Below are 13,406 nucleotides of genomic sequence, written 5' to 3' on the forward strand. Positions count from 1 at the left end.
AGTGAGAAAGTTAATCACATCATTCAGGGGGCCTTCCATCATAATGAAGGATTCATAATGACAGCTATAAGAGTATGGGACTTCGTAAAAGGTGTTAATGCGGGCGGCATTAAATTCAACAGGAAGTCCCCGTACTTGAACGATTCCGTCTTTAGAATAGAATACGTTAGCATAGAATTCTTTCATAATATTTGCAGAAGCCTTATTGGTGGTGTAACAGAAGTTTTCCCACCTCCGCTCGGTAATAACTCGTTCAATTTCTCCTCCCGGACTCTCAAAAACTCGATCTTGTATGCATTTCTTTCCCTCAAATACTGAAGTAAACCTTGATTGAGCCTTCGCATTGACAAAGTGAGACTCATCAAACTCAAGTCGTCTCTTTTGTAGTGGAGTCATTTTAATCTAATCACAATTATAAAAAAATTCCAAAATAAACTTCGAATATGCAAAAAATGGCTTCCAAGAGTAATTCTAAGAGTTCAACACTAAGTTCCCTGAATTTCTTCCCAATATTTTCTTTACATTCTCAAATTTTTCGGATCTCCTCAATGTGGAAGAAATTTATAGTGAAAATCAAATATTTTTAGTTTCGAGAGAAGTTCTTACCTAGAGATGATCAAATTTGGTGTCTAAATGTCTTGAAATCGCTTCCCAATCCAAGATATCTCAAGCCCTAGGTCAAAAAACGCATTTGTCAGAGGAAGGGGATGATGAATAGTGGCGGTTGACTGGCCAAAATCATGGTTAAAGGAGTTTTTTTGGGATCTCGTCGTGGCGGGGGATTTGGCGCCATCGGCGATCTCTATTAAAATTATATCCTAAGTCCTGAGAGAAATCCGTCGTTGGCGGCGTCGAGGGCGCTGTCGGCGGGCTCTATTGATTTTGTCCAAATTCCGAATTTTTGTGATTTCGATCAACTCCAAGCCTAAATGACATCTATTTAATCATTTAGACATGATGTACTTAGCACATATAAACTTTCACAACACAAAACATCACATTTATATATAAATTCCAAGGGGTACAATATATGTTACATAACACACCTAAGTCTGGTATTTTCTCAATCTCAACATATTAATTCAGCGTCGCAATCCAAGCCACAACACTCAAAACGATGAAAATAAAACATCATATGCTTAGTCTCAACTATAGAAAGATCTAAAAGCATAATTCTAAAGCAAAGCAAATACAATGTTCAAATCAAAATACATAGATAGACAAATAGGTAGTATTACAAATCTACTAATCCTCAGACTCAGTACTCGATTCTCCTCTGAGATCACCCATTGATTGCACATGAATGAAGAGGTTCTTGAAGGGTCGAAATGGAAATTCTTCAGTGGAATCCTCTTCTATTAACTTCATCCTCCTCATCAGTCGTATCAAATTATCTTCTAAATGTCCAGAGTGCTCAAAATGTTCCTTCATCCTCCAGTCTAGATGATCTTTCTTGATTCTACGCAAGGATCACCAGATTCTTGTCAGGAATTAATGGTTGAACTGGCAGTTAATTCTGCGATGCTTGTTTTACTATAATAGTCATGTCATTTTAATCTTTAAAAGCTTGGAATCTCTCAGTTGGGTCTAAAGGCTTCCAAGGTAGAAGTACCTTTTCCCAATTTTTGTAGGACACTTGGGATTAAATACAAAGTGAGAAAATTGTGGAAGGGTGTCCAAGCCCATAAGTAGATCCATGAACAATCAGGCCCAAAACCGACTTTACAATTATTGATTCAATATCGATCGGCAGTCCCCTTTGGATGCAGTAATTCAAATTAGCACTTTCTTTAGAAACTTTACCGATCTTCATTGTCTGTAACAGTTTCGCAGAAATGAAAAAGTGTCAATGTTTTGAAACGGGATTTAGGAGTGTTGCAGAAAAACAAAATACCCGTTCTCTCTCGTTTCCCAGTCGTCAGTTTCGTCCGTTAAATATTGGTAAATTTCATTGATCTGGTTTCTGTCGGGACGAAATTGGAATAGTTGGCAGATAGGAATGTTCTCTATCATGTATAATTTGTTGATCCGTGCAGGAGTTAAAGTGATCCATCTTCCCCGAACATAAACAACTCCCTGGTTGATTCCATGTAAATTTGCATAAAATTCTTTACCACTGAAACAACCACGGCGGCGTAACTGGTTATATATATATATATATTAAGGTCAAAATGTAAGAAAATTTTTAATATTTTAAGGACTTAAATTTCCAATTAAAAAGGTATAAAAAAAATTTTTAAGTTTGAATAATATGATTAGCTATAAAATTTGAAATGAATATATTCATGAAATGGTCCTAGTAGCTCCAATAACAAACAAGATCAGGGATTCCCTTTACTTGGTTTGGTCACATTGAGCATCGAACATCTGATGACCCACTTAGGGGAGTAGATTTTATATTTGATTTATTCTAAGAAGGGTATATGTAAGCCTAAAAAGAGTTGGGTACACTGTATCAAAAATAATCTTAATTTATTAACATTAAATGAAAATATGACACTCAATAAAACATAATGGAGAAAAAAATGATTCATGTAACCTACCCCACCTAGTCGGAAAAGGCTTGTTGTTCTTGTTGTATTATGTGATTTTTTTTAAGAATAAAAATATTATAGATAAATTTGTTAGTTACAATTATTTATTGTCCAAACATTAGTGTTTACATTTAGGGTCTGCTTGGGGCAGTTGCGGCTTATTGTAAACAACTAATAAATACCTGAACAACAGTTGATTCTCATAAGTTGGTTGGTTGTTTGGTCTGTGCTGCTGGAATATAACTGATTGTGGATAAATTACTATTGGGCCCATGTATAGTAATGTTGTTAGCAACGGAACTATCATAGCAATATATTTAACACTTGAGAAGCAAAAAACCACTTCATAATAGTAGAAAAAATAAGATACACACCTCACATAATAAAGGGTATCAAGCCTACTAAAAAAAGAAAAAATATTAAAATTTCATTTTAAAAAATGATAATATTAATTTTAAAATCCAGACGGCATATGTCACGAGCTACGTCATCCTCCAGGGATGCCATCCAATCCCTATCACTATCGGCAGTGGAATCTGTCAGGTTGTCTGCCCATTGGAAGAAATCACACTTCTTCAGACCATCTACCCACCACAGGCACCTATAGAATTTTCTCCCGTTGCTATATGTCTGACGCCACTTAGTAGGGAAGTTTGTAGTCCATAGTAGCAGAACACTCGTCGGGAGGTCCCTGAAATCCAGAACTTCATCTTTCCATAATGATTAAAAAGATAATTCTCAGGAATATGAATATTTTTGGTTTGGTGTTAGCAATAAATCAGGAATCAATGGTATGTTACTTAGGCTTTTTAAAAAAGAAAGAAGAAATTCTCACATTTTTACTAAAAAAGAAAGAAGTTCTCACACTCTCTCTTTCTCTCTCACCTTGTTGCCCCACTTAGGGCTCATGCCCAAGCCTTATTCCTCTTCTCCAATCCTTCTTCTCCTCTTCCTATTGATTCAAGAGTTTAAGAGTTTTTTTAAAAATATTTCCAAGCCTTTTTTTAATAATTTCTCAAGAGATGCTTAAGTGTCTCTTTAAAAGTGTCCAAATTCATTGAATCTTTCAAATGGTGCCTCAAGTGCCTCTTCAAAACTCCTTATAACTGCCACAATTTCTTCTAGAAAGCCCCTTTTCCCATTTTCAATGAATTCCCCAAGTGACACATGAAGCAACGCTTCACAAATCGTTCAAATCTGATATATATTTTAGAAGATATGTTGAAAACCATCTTTGGCTCCTAAGCACCGTTTATGGGTGCTTAAGCGCCCCCCTCTTTGTCTGGTGGCTCAAGGGTGCTTAAGCGCCCCCCTCTTTGTCTGGTGGCTAAACCGTCTTTGGTACCTAAGCTTCATGTTTGGGTGCTTAAGCGTCGGGCACAGGCACTTAAGTGCCCAGTTTCGGTCCCCATGGCTCCAGTGTGCCCCGATTCGACCGGATTTGCTCCAGTTTGCTTCGTTTTGGTCCATTTTTGTTCCTTTTGCTCCAATCACTCCAAATTCTTTAATTTGATGTATCTACAACAAAAAACACAAGAAAACATACCTTTAAAGTGCAATATCATTATAAAATAAAGCATAAAAATAGTATATTCTTAAGCGTATCAGGAATCAATGGAATATTACTTAGGCTTTTTAAAGAAATGATATTATATATTTTCTACAAAAATCCTAATAAAATTTTAAGACAAATTAAAATTTAGGATAAAATTATTCCAAGATTTTTGAAAATTTGTACTTTCACGTCATATTTTTAATGGGTTGCATGACATGGTTCTCACCAAGTCATATTAATAGGGCCTCCCCATTTGAATTAATTAGCTCACTACATCATATTTCATGTCCCGAGGAGAAGTCCTTGTACTTCTTCAAGTCGATTTACCCAGCATATATTTCTACTAATGTTGTTGTCTAATGTGTTTAGGGTGTTAGAGACTTCTTAAACCCAAATGAAGAATAAGTCCTTTGTTGGAGTTTCTCGAGCTTCGCAGTTGTACCAATGGCTTCCTTGCCACTTTGGCATATATAAGCCCCACTCCTCATACCTATAAAGGGTCATAGGATTTTGAGTTTCTTTCTCTTGACCTTAAGGTGATACGCTTAAAAAAGTACTATTTTTTATGATTATATTGCACTTTAACTGTATGTTTTTTTTGTCTTTTTGATTGTAGGTACATCAAATTGAAGAATTTGGGTGTTTTTGATTGTAGGTGCATCAAATTGAAGAATTTGGAGTGATTGGAGCAAATCGGGTCGAATCAGGGCACACCGGAGCCATGGGGGCCAAAACTGGACACTTAAGTGCCTTTGCCCGGTGCTTAAGCACCCAAATATGGCGCTTAGGCACCACCAGACAGAGAGGAGGGTGCTTAAGCACCCCAAAATCGGCGCTTAGGTGCTGGAGATGGTTTTCAACATATCTTCTAGAATATACATCAGATTTGGATGATTTTTGAAGCGTTGCTTCGTGCATCGGGAAATTCAATGGAAATGAGAAAAGGGATTTTTTAGAAGAATTTGGTGCAGTTATATGGAGTTATGAAGAGTCACTTGAGGCACCATATGGAAGAATCATTGAATCTGGACATTTTTTAAGAGACACTTAAGCATCTCTTGGGAGATTATAAAAAAAAGGCTTGGAAATGTTTTTAAAAAAACTCTTGGACTCTTGAATTAATTAGAAGAGGAGAAGAAGACTTGGAGAAGAGAAGAAAGCTTGGGCGTGAGCCCCAAATGGGGTGGCAAGGTGAGCGATAAGGAGAGTGAGAATTTCTTCTTTTCTTTTCACTTTGTTCTTGGAGAGGATGGTAAAGATTGGTTTTGTTATACAAAGAAAATTTGATTTCCATCTAAGATAAGTGTTTTCATTTTATTTTGATTTGAATCTAGTACTTTATTTGTATGGTTTTAAAGTCTTGTTTAATGAAAAGTTCTTGATGTTTCTCCATGTGTAGTGAGTAGTTTTCCTTACTCTTTCCTTTTATAATGAATTAGTATGCACATGTAGGATATACAATAGAGTAGAGTGAAAATATATTATGATGATTTTACTTTATTCTACATTTACATGTAAACTTGATCAATTTGCATGTTAAAATCTGTTGTGAGAACATGTAAGATCCGGTAAGGTATTGTCTCAATCAATTGTGGTAGAATCACATGAGATTGTATGGATGAGAATGTAGTCCACATATTTGAGTGCAAATAAATAGGAAAATAATCTTTGATGGGTGTAGAATTAGAGGACTTTAATATGACAGACTAATGCCCCCTAATTTGGTCTATTATTTTAGGTTTTGATGCGAGATGTTTGGTCTAATTTTTTAGGTTTTGATGCGAGATGTTAGCCTCCAGGTAGAGGAATAAGAGGGAACTCTAGAGTGAGAGCTAGTAACTTCCCTGTCTAGCCCGTCTTTAGAACTATTCAAAATTTAGATTAACCAATGTTTTTTATAGCATCTCTAGTAAGGGTAAAGAATATAATTGCTCATATTTGTCAGAATCTCTCTCACTACTTGTTTTATTTTTACACATGTAACTAATTTCATTGTATGAGGAAGAGTATTTTTAATATATTAAAAACCCCACTTTTTGATTTTCACTAAGTATTTTAGTTTAGGAGTAGAAGTATTATTATAGTGATAATTGTAGGATATAATCAAAATCAAACCTTTATCGACCTTCCAAACTGGGTGTGTTATTCTAGATTAAAACTTCTCTTGAAAGCCGTCGTAATTAACCTCGATCTCTAAAGGATCGATATTCGGGGCTTAATCAGAAAACCCTATATTACTTGATAACGATACATATATTTGCGTAGTTGCATAGAATCCCTACAAATATAATTTAAATCTTACTTTGCTTGGGATCAAGTTTTTGGTGTCATTACCGGGGATTAAAATCTTCAAGTAGTGGTGTCAACTTCATAAATTCTTACATATAAAAATGGATCATAAGGCTATTGAGGTCTCCTTAGATGATGTAATTCACAGATTGCTAACTAAGGATCTCTGGTCATGTTGGGTTGACTAACTTCACGACTAGGAAGACTTAATAGCTTTGGATGACAGATATGTAGTATCTGACCCAACTATCTCTACTTGATTATGATTACTCTACATTCTTTTGTTTACCGACTTTAAGCCTTATCTCTCCTTTGACTCTTAATCAATATCATCTCGTAGGCCCCAACTGCGGATAGGTTGTCACACATTTGGGATACAATGATTCACCCTCTACTCAGGTTAAGCCTTAAAAGCTTAGTGTGGACCTTACAGATCAACCCTGTTATTTCATAGGCCCAATTGTTGATGAATAGTTCCCCTTTTGTGATTGTGAGAGACTCGCACTGTTCCTAATGGTTTAGTGAAATCTTTGAAGGCATCGGGGAGCTCTTATGAGATAACCATCTTTTGTGACACCCTCTTACTAGTCACAATTGAATGTAAGTAGGACTTCTTTAATCAATAATATTCTTGGGTGTCCCCTAAGATAAAATTAACCAAACGGTATATATCCTTTTGGGAGTTAGACTTGAGCCAATAATAAAAACATTCTTTTGGTTCTCTGGTTTCTTGGCTAATTTATGTAAGTATTATTTTATGGATATTTGGTACATGGTGTCTTGATTTGATCCTATTTAGACGTACACCCTGGTATATATCCTTTTGGGAGTTAGACTTGAACCAATAATAAAAACATTCTTTTGGTTCTCAGGTTTCTTGGCTAATTAATGTAAGTATTATTTTATGGATATTTGGTACGTGGTGTCTTGATTTGATCCTATTTAGACGTACACCCTTGACCTATGGCACAAGGTATACCTTACATAAGCTCTCCAGGTTCTTTTAAATTTGTCTGCCTAGTATCTGTCCTAATTCCTTATTTTATAAACCTTCCTCTACTTTGAATAGTTCATACGGTTCAAATAAGAGGACCCATCGGGAAATGGAAACCTAAGACGGCAACTACACGGGCTAGCGACTCTGAGTTGCAAAAAGAACCAAACTAGGAGACACGTAGATTTTTACGTAGAAAACCCTTGATATGGGAAAAAATCATGAGACCTGACCTAGTTGAAATAATTCACTATGAATGTTGATTATACAAGTTTACTCTTCTCTTGAATTAGGGAAGATGAGTTACAAAGATGATCATAGTAAATGTACATCAGTGGTTAATCAATAATAATCGTAGTCTGGCTGTAATGAATGTAGTTCTTGGTAATAGTTGATTGTAAGGGTAATAGATAGTTGATTTCTATGGAGGCATTAGTCTGTCGAAAATATTATTGATGGTCTTCCTGGCGCTAGCTTATCGTATAAGTCGTTGTTGAAAACCATGATAGTAGTTGATTGTTAAGACATAACTGATTACCTCAAGAGCATTGGTGCATTTGTTGGCAACAAAAGATACAACATTAAGCTGCACGAGATATAAGCTAAGTTGGTTGTTTTTGGTTACATGAACCATAGTGGTGAGCTGTGATGACATGCGTAGACCTCAAAAACAAGACTCGAGAGCTGCACGAGCAGTAAGACACATCGGTTGAATTTGGTCACGTATGCTATAACAGTGAGCTATAATGATGAATGTAGGACATGAGGGCCAGAGTCAAGAGTTGCACGATTTGTGAACCACGTAGTCCATACTTAGTCATGTAGGTCGTAGTAGTGAGTTGTGATGACGTTCGTAATTTGTGGGGTCAAAGTGGGGAGTTGCATGATTTGTAAACCACTTTGAGTGTAGTTTGCATGTCAACTATAGTTGTGAGCTGTGATGGCATCTATTGGACGCAAGGGTTATATTCTGGAGCTGCACGAGTTGTAATCCATGTAGGTTGTAGTTGGTTATGTAAGTCGTGGTGATGAGTTGTGATAACGTCTATAGGCCACAAGGGAAGGAGTTGGAAGTTGCATGAGTTGTGTGCCACGTAAGTCATAGTTGGTCTCGTAGAACATGATGGTGAACTATCCATATATGTCGTAGTTGGTCACTTATGTCATGGTGGTGAGCTATGACGACATCCATGGGCTACAAAGGCTAAGGTTGAGAGCAGCACAAGTTGTGGACCACATAGGTCGCTGGGGTCGGAGTCAGGAGCTGAAAGGTAAGAACTATAGAAATCTCGAGAAAGGCCACCAACTTTTAGGTGCATAGTTACATTGTAGGTGAGATGCATTGTTATAGCGTTATCAGGGTGTGTCATTACACTATATTTAGGTTACATTGTTACACCATATTCGGGGAGAGTTGTTGCACTATATATGGGGTGTGTTGTTACACCATTATCGGGGTGTTTTGTTACACCATATTTGTAGTGCATTTTTACACCTTCTTCGAGAGACATCGTAGCATTGTATATGGGGTGTGTTGTTACACCATCTTCAGGGTGTATCATTGCATCGTATCCAGGGTGCATAACTTTGTAATGTACATCAGGATTCTATTGTGCACGATATTGCTTTGTAATGGACTTCGTTGTAAGGAGAGAGTTGTGGTCAATGTCGATCGACGGCGGCCGATGTCAGCCGATGGTGGCCAAAGGACGATTGTTGGAGTTAGATGTGGTGGCTTCATTTGACTCATATTTGACCAATTTTGGTATCGTCGAGTTCGTCTAGTCAAGTCGGTCAATTGGACTATAACTTTACTGAAATATGGTTTTGGATGACCTTCAACTTAAGTTTAAATATCCCTTGCTTAAAAATTTATCTTAAATTTCAAGTCATACTTTGAGATTCATGTCCGATTATAAAAATTTGTTGGTGGCTTATCAATATGCTTGACAAAAAAGGTAATTTTTCAGGACAGTTGAAATAAATTGAGTCCAATTAATTTTCTAAATAAATTTATTTCATTTTCGCCATTCACCTAAAAAAATGATTGGTTTTCGTCAGCTACAATTCATGCTCGAAGACTTCCCAGCTTCCTCATAATTAAAAAATATTTCTTAGTTGAAAAAATTGAATGTATAAAATTATCAAATACTTTTAAAATTTATATAAGAATATAAAAATTAAAGTAAATTATTGAAATAATTAAAAAAATAAAGGGCAATTTATATGCTTACCACACAGTTCTTATGTGCATCAAAAATTTAATATTTATATTTATAACATTTTGGTCTTGGTGTCATAAATTTATACAAGAAAAAGGCATTCTTGACTTGTAAGCAAATATTGATTGTGATATCTTTATGTGAAGTTAAAGAATTGATTAGTGTGTACATAAATGTGAATGTTAGGTGTTAAATATATAAATACATAAGAAATAAGTCGTACATATCGATATACGAAAAGTATGTCATCATGAATCTCAGAACAATCCAACGACCTAGTGAAATGATGACGGATGAAAGGATCAGCTGATCGGTTGACAATCTTAGGGCAAGAAAAGTTCCCTCAAAAGTAAGCCTAAGAATCGAGTCACCTAAAGTTATAACGATTGACCTATAGAAAACTGATCAAACTACGACATGACGATCGACTTAAAGCCCACGAGGTGAATAATGGGAAAACGATCATATGCATAGCTACCGATCATCGGAACCCATGTCGATCGGATGAATCCACTTGTCGTTTAATATATCTTACATATGTTATGTACAAAAGGAATCCCCTCAAAAATTAATGATTAGGACAAACTTGTGTTTCCAACATCCATACCCCTATGTCTATAAATAGGGGGTTACTTTTCAATAGAAGGATTACATACTTTCTAGTGTTCATTATTGTCTTTCTCCCCTCCCTCTCTCTCTCTCCCTCTCTATGGGACAATCTATTCCTTGGGCATGTTTCCCGGACAATCTTGGATTCAATAGATGTAAAGGCTCCAAGAAAAAATTTATTACCAAAATTTTATAAATTAGTTTGTCATCAGAATCTGGAGGAAATCCAATTCAAAAAAGTACAAATAAGTAAAGCTAAACATGACCCACTGATGGAAGACAAAGTCCAACAAGCGATAGATCAATGGCTTACAGATGAAAGACAAAGGGCCCACGGGCTGACGGCCAGTGGTCCACAAACAAAAGACCAAAGTTCTACTACCTGATTAAGTATCGCCTCTCTGAACCGAGGCTAAAAGTCGATCGAATGCATAGAATTTAAAACAAAGATTATTGTCAATAAAACTAAGCACAGGCACTGTCCAGTCGCTCACCATAGCACGACTCAGAGGAAGAGTTCATCATCACTAGCCATCTCATAAACTTTCTTGAGATTTCTAATGCTAGTCCAGGAACTTGTCATGGCAAAACCACGATAGACCATCGCGGATGAATGTCTTATCAAGGAGTGAGCTACTTATCGAATTACGTTAATTCACTCTCTGTATGATTTCCTAGCCTTTCTCTATCTACGGTGAATCTGCTAAATAGCCTAGCCTTTCTCTGCATACGAGAGTTCCTCATCCAGGGATCAATAGTCGACAGCCGAACTAAAATAACTGACCGGAAAATCCAAGCCGGTTGAGCCAAGTCCGACCTACATGAAGGCCATCAAAAACCGACCAGCAAACCCAATTCAGCACTGTCGGATAAACTGGTCTAAACCGATCCAAGGCCAATTCACAGCAGATCTAGCCATATCTTGCGCGAATTGAATGACTATAATAGTAAAATACCCAAAATATCCCGTAAGGACCTCAAAAAAATAAGTGAAATGAATAACTTCATATATTTTACCCTCCTCCTATATAAATAGGAAGCTCATTTTCTAAAAAAATTGCTAATTAAGAATCAAATTACTACTCATTTTTGTGCACCTATCCCTCTCTCTTTCTTTTTCTCTCTCTCATCTTATACTCTATTTTTTGAGTGTGATTCACGATAAATTAAAATTCTAACATTATTATTATTATTTTTTCTCAGCATGAGCCTCCTAAAATATTAAAATTAGAGATAACCTTCCCTTTTTTCTCTGCTAGCTTTATTCCATTTGTCTTGAACGAATAGCCCACGCACTTTATAACAGCAAGAGTGGGTTAGCTCTGGCGGCCCCACAACTAAAACATGATGCGGGGAAGAAATGTTCGTTACGCACTCTAAAATTTTTGTACTGTAAATATCATCATTATATTATTTTTAATAAGAAAAATAGAGCATATATATGTATATATATACTAATTACTATGTATTTACATATCTAAAATCTATGTTCTACTTTTTATATTTATATCACTCAAATCTCTTATATCACATGAAAAATATTATTATTTTAATATTTAAAATAGTGAAATGCATCTTTTTATACATAAATAAGATGGCATATATATAAAAACTTAAAATTAGGTCTTAGATATGTACATACATAGGAATTGAGAGGTATGTATGCAATTCTTCATAAAAAAAATTGTGCTCTTTTTTATAAGAAACATGAATATGAACATGTTAAATGTATTGATATTATGAATATTTAAAATTATAAATATGTTGCCTAATTTCATAAATATTAAGAAATAAATTTGAATAAAAAAACTAAATTATCAAATAAGACTATCAAGGGGATGATGAGCACGATGACGAAAAAAAATGTTTTGTTTAGTGAACAGCATGTTGGGACAACGTTGAGAGTTCGGCCATATTGACATACATTTCACGTGGACGTCGGATGGAATAATTTCTCAGACGATGTCACCTTGGAGCGGTATTATGATTTGGGAAAGTGTCATAGGAGCAAGCTTTTGGGTCTATGACAGAGTCAGGATCAGGGTCAAGGCCGTAGTCAGGTCACAACAAACAAAGTCGTATGGGCCATAAGTATGTACATTTAGATTCCTTAGCCATAATGGATATCTAGCCTCACGAGATAAGAGATTATTTTGGTATCAAGTTACAATTCAAACCGGCTCTAGATAAGAAATTAAAACAAATAAAAAATAAAAATAAAATAAATAAAAAGTTAATAAAGCACCTCACATCACATGGCATCCCATAGTATTCTCATCATTAAAATAATCCGCTATGCCACCACCCTCCGGCGGAATGTTATGATACACCGTCGGCACACCAAAGTTACACCACTCCTGGCGCGCGAAGCTAGGCCCCTCCACCATCGAACAACCGGGCGCCGGAGCACGAAAAGCCTCCGGCACATGAAACCTCGCAGGCACTGTATCATGATTTACCGAACACCTTACTTCAGGTATAATTATCTCAGCCTTCTTCTCACTATTCTGCTCCACCTGCACTTTAATACTATCACTGTTCTTCTTCTTCGTCTTCTTCTTCTTCTTGCTGTTCTCTACCTGCTCTCTGGAAGTTTCTGTAATACTTTCAGTGCTGTTATTGCTTAAAACTTTCTCTGCAGACTGAGGAATGTAATCAAAGTGAAGCAGTTCTGAGGGCTTTCCGGACTTGCTGAGTTTTTTTAAGAGTGTTCCGACGTCTATTGTTCCAGTAATGGTGACCTTGGGAAGAGTGGGATGGATCTCCGTCCTCAGAGCGCCTAGTATGAAATCAATCAACATGCTTGTTATTAAGACTAAGGGTATAAAATCAATCAACATGCATGTTATTAAGACTAAGGGTCTGTTTGGCATAGCTTATCAGGATCAGCTGCTGACCAACACAAATCAAATCGTAATCTAATTTATCTGGATCAGCTGTTGATCGGCAGCTTATCAGGATAAATTGCTTGTCTGGATAACTGCAAATGCTCCAAACACACTCTAATTTATCTAATATTTGGCTGGTGATTAGAACAGATTGATGGAGAAAATTTATTAATCATTGTTTGGCAGAGGTTAAAGATAATTAATCAGGAAGTTTGTAGTAATTAATTGATTGATTAATTACCTTTTATGTTCAGAGCTTTGAGGACTTTCTTCTTGCAGCCGTCGCAACAGTTTACATTCACTTTCAGCTCAACT

General features: G+C 36.1%; 1 protein-coding gene across 1 annotated transcript in view; it reads right to left on the minus strand.

Annotated features, from left to right (window-relative positions):
* LOC110030470 (laccase-14-like) overlaps nt 1-13,004 on the minus strand; it is a 29,364-nt gene extending 16,360 nt beyond the window's left edge. The window contains exon 1 of the mRNA XM_020733195.1: nt 12,459-13,004. Within this exon, the coding sequence (XP_020588854.1) occupies nt 12,459-13,004 (546 nt within the window). The remainder of the gene's footprint in view (nt 1-12,458) is intronic.
* Nucleotides 13,005-13,406: the final 402 nt, after the last annotated feature.

Source organism: Phalaenopsis equestris, unplaced genomic scaffold (genome assembly GCF_001263595.1).
Source record: "Phalaenopsis equestris unplaced genomic scaffold, ASM126359v1 Scaffold000724, whole genome shotgun sequence".
Lineage (NCBI taxonomy): Eukaryota > Viridiplantae > Streptophyta > Magnoliopsida > Asparagales > Orchidaceae > Phalaenopsis > Phalaenopsis equestris.